Source organism: Cherax quadricarinatus, chromosome 62 (genome assembly GCF_038502225.1).
Source record: "Cherax quadricarinatus isolate ZL_2023a chromosome 62, ASM3850222v1, whole genome shotgun sequence".
In the NCBI taxonomy this organism is placed as follows: Eukaryota; Metazoa; Arthropoda; class Malacostraca; order Decapoda; family Parastacidae; genus Cherax; species Cherax quadricarinatus.
The window spans coordinates 3159863-3175894 of record NC_091353.1 but is presented as its reverse complement, the minus strand read 5'-3'; the positions used below and the strand labels follow the sequence as shown (position 1 = coordinate 3175894).

The following is a 16032-nucleotide window of genomic DNA, read 5'->3' as shown; positions in this document are numbered from 1 at the left end:
CTACTCCTCTTTTAGAGTGCAGGCATTGTGCTGCCCACCTCCAGGACTTAGAGTCCGGCTAACCAGTTTCCTAGTCCCTTCACATATGTTACTTTGCTGACACTCCAACAGCTCATCAAGTCCCAGAAACCATTTGCTTCCACTCCTACTGACATGCTCACATGGCTGCTGGATGTCCATATATATTTATATATATATATTCTCCATGGGAAAATGGAACGGAATTCTTCCTCTGTAAGCCATGCATGTCATAAAAGGCAACTACAATGCTGGGAGCAGGGGCTAGTAACCCCTTCTCCTGTATACGTTACTAAAGTTAAAAAGAAAGTTTTCTTTTTCTTTTTGGGCCTCCCAGCCTTGGTGGGAAGCAGCCAGTGCGTCGAAATAAGAAGATACAGTGGACCCCCGGTTAACGATATTTTTTCATTCCAGAAGTATGTTCAGGTGCCAGTACTGACCGAATTTGTTCCCATAAGGAATATTGTGAAGTAGATTAGTCCATTTCAGAACCCCAAACATACACGTACAAACGCACTTACATAAATACACTTACATAATTGGTCGCATTTGGAGGTGATCGTTAAGCGGGGGTCCACTGTATATATATAAGTAACCTAATAGCTCAAGTCCGACCAAAACATGTTAGTGCTACAATAAACACCAGGAAGCATGAATGTGTGCTTAATGTATAAATATACAAATGATCTGGAACAGACCTCAGTGCTCTTCCTGAAATGTTTATTTTAATGTACAATTTTTTAATAAATATGTAATTTCTCTCCTCCCCCCCAAAAGGGGGGAGGATGAAATTTTGAAGTGGGATCATTTGAATGTTAGTGGATGTAGTGGGGTGGTAGAGGCAGTGGATGTAGTGGGGTGGTAGAGGCAGTGGATGTAGTGGGGTGGTAGAGGCAGTGGATGTAGTGGGGTGGTAGAGGCTAGGACCTTGGGTAGCTTTAAGAAGAGACTCGACAAATATATGAGTGGGAGGGCTGGGTTTGATTGGTGTCATTGGGTACTGGAGTTATTTCTTGGGTAGCTTTGGGTAGAGGTCGTTTTGATAAGGACCTGCCTCGCATGGGCCAGTAGGCCTTCTGTAGTGTTCCTCCATTCTTATGTTCTTATGTTCTTATAAGTGATAAAAATAAGTTGATTGTTAACATTAAAAAAGATTGTAAGCTGGACGTTCTACCCAAAAACTGTTGGAAAATTTCAGTGGCGAAAAATAAATGAAGTTAAATTGGGTACACCAGAGAGAACTAGTAAGTAAGTAAGTAAATTTATTCAGGTATACACAATACAGTTACATAGAATTATCATACATAGCAGCATATGTGTAGAGAACCTGGGATAACCCAAAAAAGTCAGACAGAGTGACTTATTTCCATTGGGGTCCTTTTACCTTATTATTATAATATAAAGGTTATATTATTTTCTTATTATTCTACAATGAAGATAACATCTAAAGATAAAGAAATAGCAGCAGTGATATTAAATGATCATCTACGGAAAAGAAGGAAGGGATATGAATGTTTATACAGACTAAAGTAAAAATAAGATTTCAGAAATTAGAAATGGGTTATAAAAAAGTGTTAAGTCCTTGTGGGCAAGAGTTAGAGATAGAGATTTTGAAGTGTTTAGTGAATGTTTAGGGAATTTTGAACAAAATAAAAGAATAATTGTTTGTGATGTCTGCATTCTACTGGACAGCTGTTGAATGAATGAAAGTGAATGTTTATTGTTTTTTTTTAGGGGGAATTGCCATACCGTAATGGGAATTCTCATGAGTTGTTCTACCCTAGCTGATGCTTAAATCATATATAACACCTTTGTCAAACTCAAAATAGTTGCAAAAATGAAATACTACGCATCTTCAACATTAGCCTTTGCCCCTGTGAATTTATGGACCACGGTTCATGCCTCCCATCCGTTCTTCTGTTTGTTGATAATGATGTAATTGTACAGATTATATTGAAATGATTATTCTATGTACTGTATATTGTATATTTATCCTAGGAGAACTACTGCAGTTAGTTGTACATACATGTTTTTAAATACAGTATACAGTAGGACCTACCATGGAGGACCTGCAGCAGTGGACCTGCAGCAGTGGACCTGCTGCAGTGGACCTGCTGCAGTGGACCTGCTGCAGTGGACCTGCTGCAGTGGACCTGCTGCAGTGGACCTGCTGCAGTGGACCTGCTGCAGTGGACCTGCTGCAGTGGACCTGCTGTGGTGGACCTGCCGTGGTGGACCTTCTGCAGAGGACCTGCCGCGGAGGACCTGCCCCAGTGGACCTGCCGCGGAAGACCTGCCATGGTAGAACTGCCGCGAAAAACCTGCTGCGGTGGACCTGCCGCAGTGGACCTGCCATGGTGGATCTGCCATGCAGGACCTGCTGTGGTGGATCTGCCATGGAGGACCTGCCACAGTGGACCTGCCGCTGTGGACCTACCACGCAGGACCTGCCGTGGAGGACCTGCTGCGGTGGACCTGCTGCGGTGGACCTACTGTGGTGGACCTGCCACGGAGGATCCGCCGCGGAGGACCTGCTGCAAAGGACCTGCCCCAGTGGACCTGCCGCGGAAGACCTGCCATGGTAGACCTGCCGCGGAAGACCTGCCGTGGTGGACCTGCCGCAGTGGATCTGCCATGGTGGATCTGCCGTGGAGGACCTGCTGTGGTGGATCTGCCGTGGTGGATCTGCCGTGGTGGATCTGCCGTGGAGGACCTGCTGTGGTGGATCTGCTGTGGAGGACCTGCCGCAGTGGACTTGCCATGGAGGACCTGCCACAGTGGACCTGCCATGGAGGACCTGCCATGGAGGACCTGCCATGTAGGACCTGCTGTGGTGGACCTGCCGTGGTGGACCTGCCACAGAGGACCTGCTGCAGAGAACCTGCAGTGGAGGACCTGCTGCAGTGGACCTGCCGTGGTGGACCTGCCGTGGAGGACCTGCTGCAGAGAACCTGCAGTGGAGGACCTGCTGCAGTGGACCTGCCGTGGTGGACCTGCCGTGGAGGACCTGCTGCAGAGGACCTGCCACAAAGGGCCTGCCCCAGTGGACCTGCCCCAGTGGACCTGCCCCAGTGGACCTGCCACGGTGGACCTGCCACGGTGGACCTGCCACGGTGGACCTGCCACGGTGGACCTGCCACGGTGGACCTGCCGTGGAGAACCTGCTGTGGAGGACCTGCCGTGGAGAACCTGCTGTGGAGGACCTGCCGTGGAGAACCTGCCACAGTGGACCTGCTGTGGAGGACCTGCCACGGAGGACCTGCCACAGTGGACCTGCCCGGAGGACCTGCTGCGGAAGCACTTCACAGCTTCTGTTAGGCTTCGAAGAACTGCCACCATCACTACTTTTGCACTTTGAGGCCATTATTAAGCAAAATTAAGGGTTATTTTCAGGCCAGGGTAAACCATGGATAACTGAAACTGTGGGATCCTGGACCCTCGGATACAGGGATCCTACCATATTATTTTGTGTGTACCATAGACTTTATTGACTGCGTTGACCTCTCAGAGTGCCAAAATACAAAATGGTGCCTTATTTTTTCTATACTTTAAAAATACATTTATTCCAATGTTTTTTAAAGTTATTTTTTGTACCTTTCAAATAGGGGGAGTGTAAGCAACATGTTGGTGACGTCGTGCCGTGACAACATCAGTCGGGTGTGGGTGGAGACTGTGTTGCCAGATGATGACTTGGTTTCTCTCCTCCATCTTGATCCTGCAGCAGCTCAGAACCCTCGCTTCCGAACACACCGACACAAACATCGTTTTATGCAGAGGCTGAAACACATGAAGTATGTATTGTGAACCTGAAGAAGCTTTGCTACAGTAACAGCACTGTATGGCCCTTGTGGGTTTAGTGCTTAGTTTTGATTGTAATAATAATTTACTACATTAAATATAGATTTAATGATTAGCTTGTGTATTTACAGAAATTTTTTTGTCTTCCTCTGATATAAGAGTGACTGGTTTTGAGGCTTCTTTTATAGCCTGGCTTGAAGCCAAACTTCCCTGTTGGCTGCCTGATCAACTAGGCTGTTGCTGTTGGTAGTTAACAGGCCTACATAGATATCCCATTCTGGTTGATGTAGTGCACTTGTAGAGATGGTTACAGTTAGTATTTCACTTGAAGATCTTAATATAACACATGATAAATTAATTTTCTCTACAATGGTAGTGATTCACATACCTGACATGGTACACAGTTGTTTGTTTATTTTACTGGGCAGGTGTGCCATAAGTACACTGAACAAATAACATTTATTTTGTTGGGTACAAGTGCCATAGGTACACTTAGCAAATAACATCTTTGCATCTGGTAAATATAAGACATACCAGTCTTCCAGAGGATACTAGGAAGTGTTAGGGTGTGCAGCTTGATCAACCAGGTTGTGGTGGCTGTGGGCCTGTGAGCTGCAGGCATCAATAGCCTAGTTGATCATGCAGTCAACAGGAAAGCCCAGCCACAGGCCAGGTAGAAGAAACACTTAACACTAGTAACTGGTATGTTACAGGAGTAGCACTATAATAAAAATTACTTTTTCTGTTTTGTCTTAGCACTTGGATGTTGTTTAGCTTCAGTTGTTTTGCACCCTTCAGTGTGTCTTGATACTAGTGCCTGGGTCTTGATCCAAGGAATTGGGACTACCCTTCCTTTTGATCAAATAAGATTACCTCCCATTCCTTTTAAGTGCTGTATGACCAGGTTTAGCAGCTTCCTGTGAATATGTCTTTGGAACGGAACTTTTACACACACACTCTTATGCAGTCGTGCTCTCACACACTTGCATACACTCTCAAATGCTCTCTCACTCACTTTTTCCTCACACTTTTTCTTTCTTTTTCACACTTCTCTGTACGTACTAACTTGCCTGTGACAGAATGATTCCTTTGGCTATTCTTATTTAGTAATTTTTTTTTGTTGTCATGTGTTCAACAATACTTGAAAAAATATGACTGTATTCTCTTAATAAAATGATAATGAGAGTATAGTTTTACCAGCACTCTTGTATGGGTGTGAGGTATGGGCTGTGAATGTTGCAACAAGGAGAAGACTGGAGGCAGTGGAGATGTCGTGTCTGAGGGCAATGTGTGGTGTAAATATAATGCAGGGAATCTGTAGTTTGGAGATTAGGAGGAGGTATGGGATTACCAAAACTATTATCCAGAGGGCTGAGGAGGGGTTATTGAGATGGTTTGGACATGTAGAAAGGATGGAACGAAATAAAATGACATCAAGAGCGTATAAATCTGTAGTGGAGGGAAAGCAGGGTAGGGGTCGGCCTAGGGAAAGTTGGAGGGAGGAGGTAAAGGAGGTTTTGTGTGCCAGGGGCTTGGACTTCCAGCAAGCGTGCGTGAGCGTGTTTGATAGGAGTGAATGGAGACAAATGGTTTTTAGGACTTGACATGCTCTTGGAGTGTAAGCAAGGTAACATTTATGAAGGGATTCAGGGAAACCGGCAGGCCGGACTTGAGTCCTGGAGATGGGAAATACAGTGCCGGCACTCTGAAGGAGGGGTGTTAATGTTGCAGTTTTATAACTGTAGTGTAAAGCACCCCTCTAGCAAGACAGTGATGGAGCGAATGATGAAAGTTTTTCTTTTTCGGGCCACCCTGCCTTGGTGGGAAACGGCAGATGTGTTAATAATAAAAAAAAATTCTCTTAATAAAATAACATTACGTATATTCTCAATAAAAGACACTCTATTGTCATAATAAAATGACACTATATTCTCTTAATCAACTACTTTCAAGAGTGTTCTTGTGACCACTCACACAGTAATGACCAGAAACATTTCATAATGCTCCAGTATGAAAGTTATAAGATACAATGAAAATTAAGGTATGAACTATTTCAAATTGATGTCATATGTTGATATTTTTCACAGGGCATGTTTCCAGATGAGACGTCACGTTAAGTCTGCAGGCTCAGTCATTATTGGAGGTCTTGGTGGCAGTGGTACACAACCACTTCCTACTATTCCTTCATCATATTCTGTTCATGATTTCCATATGTATGGAGTTCATGCTATGGGCATTACTCCAGGTTAGTTAAATATTTTCTCATTTATTTTACTTTCAAATTAGTACAGTGGACCCCCGCATAGTGACTTTAATCCGTGCAAGAGGGCTGGTTGTTATGCGAAATGTTCGGTATGCGAATGAATTTTCCCCATAAGAAATAATGGAAATCAAATTAATCCGTGCAAGACACCCAAAAGTATGAAAAAAAAAAATTTTTACCACATGAAATGTTAATTTTAATACACACAAACTGAAAAAGGCATGCACAATTACATGACACTTACTTTTATTGAAGATCTGGTGATGATTGATGGGATGGGAGGAGGGGAGAGAGAGTGTTAGTGTTTAGAAGGGGAATCCCCTTCCATTAAGACTTGAGGTGTCGAGTCCTTTTCTGGGGTTACTTCCCTTCTTCTTTTAATGCCACTAGGACCAGCTTCAGAGTCACTGGACTTCTGTCGCACAACATATCTGTCCATAGTGGCCTGTACCTCTCGTTTCTTTATGACTTCCCTAAAGTGTTTCACAACATTGTCAGTGTACAGGTTGCCAACACGGCTTGCAATAGCTGTGTGAGGGTGATTTTCATCCATGAAGGTTTGCACTTCAAGCCACTTTGCACAGATTTCCTTAATCTTTGTAGTAGGCAACTTCTTCAATTTCTCTCTCCCCTCCTCTGAACCAGTTTCCTCAGGTCTGGCCTCTTGCTGTTGAAGTTGATCTATCAGCTCATCAGTGGTTAGTTCTTCATTGTCCTCCTCCACCAACTCTTCCACATCATCCCCACTAACCTCCAACCCTAAGGACTTTCCCAATGCCACAATGGATTCCTCAACTGGCATAATCCTCTCAGGGTTAGCCTCAAACCCTTCAAAATCCCTTTTGTCTACACATTCTGGCCACAGTTTCTTCCAAGCAGAGTTCAAGGTCTTCTTAGTCACTCCCTCCCAAGCCTTACCTATAAGGTTTACACAATTGAGGATATTAAAGTGCTCTCTCCAAAAGTCTCTTAGAGTCAGTTAAGTTTCTGAGATCACTACAAAGCACCTTTCAAACAGAGCTTTTGTGTACAGTTTTTTGAAGTTTGCAATAACCTGCTGGTCCATGGGCTGCAGGAGAGGAGTGGTATTAGGAGGCAAAAACTTCACCTTAATGAATTTCATGTCCCCATAAAGTCGCTCTGCCACGTCTGTAGGATGACCAGGGGCATTGTCTAACACCAGGAGGCACTTAAGTTCTAATTTCTTTTCAGTCAGGTAATCTTTCACATTGGGGGCAAATGCATGGTGTAACCAGTCATAGAAAAAGTCCCTAGTGACCCATGCCTTACTGTTTGCCCTCCACAGCACACACAAATTCTCCTTGAGGACATTCTTTTGCCTGAACGGTCTGGGAGTTTCAGAGTGATACACTAATAAAGGCTTCACTTTGCAATCACCAGTAGCATTGGAACACATCAACAAAGTAAGCCTGTCTTTCATAGGCTTATGTCCTGGGAGTGCCTTTTCCTCCTGAGTAATGTAGGTCCTGCTTGGCATTTTCTTCCAAAACAGGCCTGTTTCATCACAATTAAACACTTGTTCAGGTTTCAGTCCTTCACTGTCTATGTACTCCTTGAATTCCTGCACATATTTTTCAGCTGCTTTGTGGTCCGAACTGGCAGCCTCACCATGCCTTATCACACTATGTATGCCACTACGCTTCTTAAATCTCTCAAACCAACCTTTGCTGGCCTTAAATTCACTCACATCATCACTAGTTGCAGGCATTTTTTTAATTAAATCCTCATGCAACTTCCTAGCCTTTTCGCTTATGATCGCTTGAGAGACGCTATCTCCTGCTAGCTGTTTTTCATTTATCCACACCAATAAGAGTCTCTCAACATCTTCCATCACTTGCGATCTCTGTTTCGAAAACACAGTTAAACCTTTGGCAAGAACAGCTTCCTTGATTGCCTTTCTGTTGCCCACAATAGTAGAGATGGTTGATTTGGGTTTCTTGTACAACCTGACCAGGTCGGCGACACGCACTCCACTTTCATACTTATCAATGATCTCTTTCTTCATCTCTATAGGAATTCTCACCCTTATTCCTGTAGGGTTGGCACTAGAAGCTTTCTTGGGGCCCATGGTCACTTATTTTCCAGATAAAGCACCGAAAACACTGTAATAATACGAAATATTCCGATTGTATGCTTGGATGTTACCGTGGAGGCTGGCTGGTAAACAATGCCACCGGCGGAACATGTGAGGCTGGCTGAGGGCGCACATTGGACGCGTCTCGGAGGAAGAGTGGTGAGCGGGTTTTTGGGCGGTATGCGAGGCAAAATTTTTGCGATCAAAGTGAGCGGTATGCGGATTGTACGGTATGCGATGCGTACGGTATGCGGGGGTCCACTGTACTCATTAAATTACAGTGGACCCCCGGTTAACGATATTTTTTCACTCCAGAAGTATGTTCAGGTACCAGTACTGACCGAATTTGTTCACATAAGGAATATTGTGAAGTAGATTAGTCCATTTCAGACCCCCAAACATACACATACAAACGCACTTACATAAATACACTTACATAATTGGTTGCATTCGGAGGTGATCGTTATGTGGGGGTCCACTGTACTACTTTTATATCATTTATCTTTTTATTAGACTGTCACTTATTATTTCTCTGTGGGCTTCGCATTTTTGCATGTTAGTACTAGCAAAAGTATTTATCTTCATTCTCTTTTTTGATTGTGACAAAGTATTAAATTTAGATTTAGCCTATAGAATAGACACATTTTGATGCAAGAACTAGTATTGTTTAAATACTGTAGACCTGAACCTTTGAATACAGTAACCTGTGTATATTACAGTAGACACCATACTGGCTCCTTGTTTCAGCATTGCTACACTATTGTGAGTGGAATGGCATTGTAGTTTTGCATTATTTTATAATTCAGAGAATATTATAGTACAATAATATATTTTCTAGCTTTCATAATTTCTGTAAAGAAAAAGGTATAGAAATGCATTAGCTTATTATCTTCCACACTAGCTTCCAGGGTTAGTAGCGTGACACTAGCTTCCAGGGTTAGTAGCGTGACACTAGCTTCCAGGGTTAGTAGCGTGACACTAGCTTCCAGGGTTAGTAGCGTGACACTAGCTTCCAGGGTTAGTAGCGTGACACTAGCTTCCAGGGTTAGTAGCGTGACACTAGCTTCCAGGGTTAGTATCGTGACACTAGCTTCCAGGATTAATAGCTCTGACACTAGCTTCCAGGGTTAGTAGCTCTGACACTAGCTTCCAGGGTTAGTAGCGTGACACTAGCTTCCAGGGTTAGTAGCGTGACACTAGCTTCCAGGGTTAGTAGCGTGACACTAGCTTCCAGGGTTAGTAGCGTGACACTAGCTTCCAGGGTTAGTAGCGTGACACTAGCTTCCAGGGTTAGTAGCGTGACACTAGCTTCCAGGGTTAGTAGCGTGACACTAGCTTCCAGGGTTAGTATCGTGACACTAGCTTCCAGGATTAATAGCTCTGACACTAGCTTCCAGGGTTAGTAGCTCTGACACTAGCTTCCAGGGTTAGTAGCTCTGACACTAGCTTCCAGGGTTAGTAGCGTGACACTAGCTTCCAGGGTTAGTAGCGTGACACTAGCTTCCAGGGTTAGTAGCGTGACACTAGCTTCCAGGGTTAGTAGCGTGACACTAGCTTCCAGGGTTAGTAGCGTGACACTAGCTTCCAGGGTTAGTAGCGTGACACTAGCTTCCAGGATTAATAGCTCTGACACTAGCTTCCAGGGTTAGTAGCTCTGACACTAGCTTCCAGGGTTAGTAGCTCTGACACTAGCTTCCAGTGTTAGTATCTCTGACACTAGCTTCCAGTGTTAGTAGCTCTGACATTAGCTTCCAGTGTTAGTATCACTGACATTAGCTTCCAGTGTTAGTATCACTGACATTAGCTTCCAGTGTTAGTATCACTGACATTAGCTTCCAGTGTTAGCATCACTGACATTAGCGACATTAGCTTCCAGTGTTAGCATCTCTGACATTAGCTTCCAGTGTTAGCATCACTGACATTAGCGACATTAGCTTCCAGTGTTAGCATCTCTGACATTAGCTTCCAGTGTTAGCATCTCTGACATTAGCTTCCAGTGTTAGCATCTCTGACATTAGCTTCCAAGGCTAGTATCTCTAACATTAGCTTCCAAGGCTAGTATCTCTAACATTAGCTTCCAAGGCTAGTATCTCTGACATTAGCTTCCAAGGCTAGTATCTCTGACATTAGCTTCCAAGGCTAGTATCTCTGACATTAGCTTCCAAGGCTAGTAGCTCTGACATTAGCTTCCAAGGCTAGTAGCTCTAACATTAGCTTCCAAGGCTAGTAGCTCTAACATTAGCTTCCAAGGCTAGTATCTATGACATTAGCTTCCAAGGCTAGTATCTCTGACGTTAGCTTCCAAGGCTAGTATCTCTGACATTAGCTTCCAAGGCTAGTATCTCTGACATTAGCTTCCAAGGCTAGTATCTCTGACATTAGCTTCCAAGGCTAGTATCTCTGACATTAGCTTCCAAGGCTAGTATCTCTGAAATTAGCTTCCAAGGCTAGTATCTCTGACATTAGCTTCCAAGGCTAGTAGCTCTAACATTAGCTTCCAAGGGTAGTATCTCTGACATTAGTTTCCAAGGCTAGTATCTCTGACATTAGCTTCCAAGGCTAGTATCTCTGACATTAGTTTCCAAGGCTAGTATCTCTGACATTAGCTTCCAAGGCTAGTAGCTCTAACATTAGCTTCCAAGGCTAGTAGCTCTAACATTAGCTTCCAAGGCTAGTAGCTCTAACATTAGCTTCCAAGGCTAGTATCTCTGACATTAGCTTCCAAGGCTAGTATCTCTGACATTAGCTTCCAAGGCTAGTATCTCTGACATTAGCTTCCAAGGCTAGTATCTCTGACATTAGCTTCCAAGGCTAGTATCTCTGACATTAGCTTCCAAGGCTAGTAGCTCTGACATTAGCTTCCAAGGCTAGTAGCTCTAACATTAGCTTCCAAGGCTAGTAGCTCTAACATTAGCTTCCAAGGCTAGTATCTATGACATTAGCTTCCAAGGCTAGTATCTCTGACATTAGCTTCCAAGGCTAGTATCTCTGACATTAGCTTCCAAGGCTAGTATCTCTGACATTAGCTTCCAAGGCTAGTATCTCTGACATTAGCTTCCAAGGCTAGTATCTCTGACATTAGCTTCCAAGGCTAGTATCTCTGACATTAGCTTCCAAGGCTAGTATCTCTGACATTAGCTTCCAAGGCTAGTATCTCTGAAATTAGCTTCCAAGGCTAGTATCTCTGACATTAGCTTCCAAGGCTAGTAGCTCTAACATTAGCTTCCAAGGCTAGTATCTCTGACATTAGCTTCCAGTGTTAGTATCACTGACATTAGCTTCCAGTGTTAGGATCACTGACATTAGCTTCCAGTGTTAGTATCACTGACATTAGCTTCCAGTGTTAGCATCACTGACATTAGCGACATTAGCTTCCAGTGTTAGCATCTCTGACATTAGCTTCCAGTGTTAGCATCACTGACATTAGCGACATTAGCTTCCAGTGTTAGCATCTCTGACATTAGCTTCCAGTGTTAGCATCTCTGACATTAGCTTCCAGTGTTAGCATCTCTGACATTAGCTTCCAAGGCTAGTAGCTCTAACATTAGCTTCCAAGGCTAGTATCTCTGACATTAGCTTCCAAGGCTAGTATCTCTGACATTAGCTTCCAAGGCTAGTATCTCTGACATTAGCTTCCAAGGCTAGTATCTCTGACATTAGCTTCCAAGGCTAGTATCTCTGACATTAGCTTCCAAGGCTAGTAGCTCTGACATTAGCTTCCAAGGCTAGTAGCTCTAACATTAGCTTCCAAGGCTAGTAGCTCTAACATTAGCTTCCAAGGCTAGTAGCTCTAACATTAGCTTCCAAGGCTAGTATCTCTGACATTAGCTTCCAAGGCTAGTATCTCTGACATTAGCTTCCAAGGCTAGTATCTCTGACATTAGCTTCCAAGGCTAGTATCTCTGACATTAGCTTCCAAGGCTAGTATCTCTGACATTAGCTTCCAAGGCTAGTATCTCTGACATTAGCTTCCAAGGCTAGTATCTCTGACATTAGCTTCCAAGGCTAGTATCTCTGAAATTAGCTTCCAAGGCTAGTATCTCTGACATTAGCTTCCAAGGCTAGTAGCTCTAACATTAGCTTCCAAGGCTAGTATCTCTGACATTAGTTTCCAAGGCTAGTAGTTCTAACATTAGCTTCCAAGGCTAGTATCTCTGACATTAGCTTCCAAGGCTAGTATCTCTGACATTAGCTTCCAAGGCTAGTATCTCTGACATTAGCTTCCAAGGCTAGTAGCTCTGACATTAGCTTCCAAGGCTAGTATCTCTGAAATTAGCTTCCAAGGCTAGTATCTCTGACATTAGCTTCCAAGGCTAGTAGCTCTAACATTAGCTTCCAAGGCTAGTATCTCTGACATTAGTTTCCAAGGCTAGTATCTCTGACATTAGCTTCCAAGGCTAGTAGCTCTGACATTAGCTTCCAAGGCTAGTATCTCTGACATTAGCTTCCAAGGCTAGTAGCTCTAACATTAGCTTCCAAGGCTAGTAGCTCTAATATTAGCTTCCAAGGCTAGTAGCTCTGACATTAGCTTCCAAGGCTAGTAGCTCTAATATTAGCTTCCAAGGCTAGTAGCTCTGACATTAGCTTCCAAGGCTAGTAGCTCTAATATTAGCTTCCAAGGCTAGTAGCTCTGACATTAGCTTCCAAGGCTAGTATCTCTGACATTAGCTTCCAAGGCTAGTAGCTCTAACATTAGCTTCCAAGGCTAGTATCTCTGACATTAGCTTCCAAGGCTAGTAGCTCTAATATTAGCTTCCAAGGCTAGTAGCTCTGACATTAGCTTCCAAGGCTAGTATCTCTGACATTAGCTTCCAAGGCTAGTAGCTCTAACATTAGCTTCCAAGGCTAGTATCTCTGACATTAGCTTCCAAGGCTAGTAGCTCTAACATTAGCTTCCAAGGCTAGTATCTCTGACATTAGCTTCCAAGGCTAGTAGCTCTAACATTAGCTTCCAAGGCTAGTATCTCTGACATTAGTTTCCAAGGCTAGTATCTCTGACATTAGCTTCCAAGGCTAGTAGCTCTGACATTAGCTTCCAAGGCTAGTATCTCTGACATTAGCTTCCAAGGCTAGTAGCTCTAACATTAGCTTCCAAGGCTAGTAGCTCTAATATTAGCTTCCAAGGCTAGTAGCTCTGACATTAGCTTCCAAGGCTAGTAGCTCTAATATTAGCTTCCAAGGCTAGTAGCTCTGACATTAGCTTCCAAGGCTAGTAGCTCTAATATTAGCTTCCAAGGCTAGTAGCTCTGACATTAGCTTCCAAGGCTAGTATCTCTGACATTAGCTTCCAAGGCTAGTAGCTCTAACATTAGCTTCCAAGGCTAGTATCTCTGACATTAGCTTCCAAGGCTAGTAGCTCTAATATTAGCTTCCAAGGCTAGTAGCTCTGACATTAGCTTCCAAGGCTAGTATCTCTGACATTAGCTTCCAAGGCTAGTAGCTCTAACATTAGCTTCCAAGGCTAGTATCTCTGACATTAGCTTCCAAGGCTAGTAGCTCTAACATTAGCTTCCAAGGCTAGTATCTCTGACATTAGCTTCCAAGGCTAGTAGCTCTAACATTAGCTTCCAAGGCTAGTAGCTCTGATACTGAACTTAATCCAGTACTACCCAACATCCACAGTACTGTTTTATTTTTTTATAAACAGTGTTTGGAATTATTTCCACATAAATAATCAGAGTAATTTTTCAGTTGTCAATTCCCTCCTAAGAAACTACTCTCACATGGTTCTGTTAATTTCCAGTTTTTGCATTTACATGCATATCTATATTTTACTCATTATGACTTGAGATATTCATACACTTCTGGCAAGACAGCTATTAATTAAGTGATGATGGTGGTTTCCTCCTTTCCATCACTCTATCTTTGTGGAAATGAGAAGTGTAATAAAGACTGGCAATTTATTCGTCATGTTATGCTGCTGCCGTCTAACACACTTGTATACTTGTTCACTACAATATTTCCTTGACTGTTCCAAATAGATCCATTAGATTTCAAAAATGATAATTTTTGTTTCTTCCCTTACCAGTTATCTCCCATCAAGGCAGAATGACCCTATCCCTCTCCTACCCAAAACAGAAATATAGTCGCCATCATTTATCCAGTTGTTTTCTTTCCAAAAGTGTGCTGACTTCACAATTCAGATTATAAATATACATAAAGTGGACCCCCGGTTAACGATATTTTTTCATTCCAGAAGTATGTTCAGGTGCCAGTACTTGCCGAATTTGTTCCCATAAGGAATATTGTGAAGTAGATTAGTCCATTTCAGACCCCCAAACATAACACGTACAAACGCACTTACATAAATACACTTACATAATTGGTCGCATTGGGAGGTGATTGTTAAGCGGGGGTCCACTGTACTGTATAATTAATAAACTTAGGCACGTACTCTTGACATAGCTTGACTGACGCTTGGTGACTTATTTCAGCTTTCTCGAGCATGCTCGATAATAATGATGATGAGTTAGTAAGGGATTGAAAGTTCTGTACTTTATACAATGCTACACTTTTTATTTTTTATAAGATTTTATTATTACGTCTCACATTTTTTTGTCATAAAAGAAGGCAAAAAAACTCATTTTACGGGTTAATCTATGATATTTTGTAAATACGTTGTCAAATCTAGAATTCATTTTGTTTAAAAATTATATATGGAATGTAGAATATAGAAAGGAATGTACAATTATATATGTGTAGGTTGGCAGAGAAAATCAGTGACATGAAGGTAAAAAACATTTCATGGAGGTTTTCTTGTACATGGAGGATGATAGATGATAATATTGCAAGGAGAATTTACAGGAGGAAAGTTACAGGAGACATGTGTGGTGAGCAGAGAAGCAGCATCCTAGGAGAGAATGAAGGAGGAATACATACAGGAGAGTTCCCACACGAGCATCTGGGGAGTGTACCAGGCAAGAAAAGCATGCTAAGATAAAGTTGCTTTCTGGCTTTTTAATGTCATGGCTAACTCCTCAATGGAAGGTTCCTGGAGGAAATGAGGCATCAGAATTTTAAATAGGCAGATAGAATTTGGAAATATATCGGGTTATAGTGAGACTGACAATGAAAATATAGTTCATGTGAATTTCAGATGTAAATATAGATAGTGTGAGTTTAGAAGGTCATGTGACCTAGCATCAAACCATTGTGACCCAATGTCGAACTATTCTCTGGTTCAACATTAAACTATTCCAGTTAAGTTGAGTATTTCAGAAGTGTCTTGATGTAGGTACTGTAAATGATGTAGGTATTGTAAATGATATAGGTATTGCAAATGAGAGGGAAGTATCGTTTCAAGAGTATTTAAGCTAATCTTACTTCCAAGCCCTCCCCCCAAAAAATCATTGAAATATATTGAGAATAAAAAGAATAATAGAGGTGTCAGTCTCTTAAGCTTTGTGCCCTTCAAGGATTGTGAAAGTGAGAGGAGGGGAGAACAGCCTTGATGCTAGTGAAGGGCTCTTGATCTGTTTAAACCTGATTATTCCTACCAGTCCCATTCCCCAGGTACTGCATGATCCTAACAGGTTTGGTGCTTCTTTATTAATATAATTATAGTGATAACTAGACAATGCAGTGAAGTCTGTTGGTACAAAGTTTCACCCATGAGTGGATTTTTAAAGTACATAATTCAATGAGAAAAATTACAGCTTGTATAGTGCATCCAGAGTATGAGGTCCGTTGTAAAGAAGCTGAGTAATGCACTGTGAGAGGCATACTGGCCCATACTAGGTAATAATAATAGTGATTAGGATAATAATTAATATAATGAAGCCTTGCAGAACATGAGCTGACATTTAATGAATTTATATTTTAAAAAGTGGTTTCTGAAAAAAATATATTTAACCCTTCG

General features: G+C 42.5%; 1 protein-coding gene across 10 annotated transcripts in view; it reads left to right on the top strand.

The window, feature by feature from the left end:
- Rbcn-3A (rabconnectin-3 alpha) overlaps positions 1 to 16032 on the top strand; it is a 237540-nt gene that overhangs the window by 13835 nt on the left and 207673 nt on the right. For 7 of the 10 annotated variants that reach the window (XM_070098320.1, XM_070098326.1, XM_070098322.1 and 4 more), the window contains exons 7-9: positions 3624 to 3809; positions 5904 to 6061; positions 14993 to 15091. In XM_070098320.1, the coding sequence (XP_069954421.1) occupies positions 3624 to 3809; positions 5904 to 6061; positions 14993 to 15091 (443 nt within the window). The remainder of the gene's footprint in view (positions 1 to 3623; positions 3810 to 5903; positions 6062 to 14992; positions 15092 to 16032) is intronic. The other 3 variants (XM_070098327.1, XM_070098328.1, XM_070098325.1) reach the window with 1 other exon arrangement.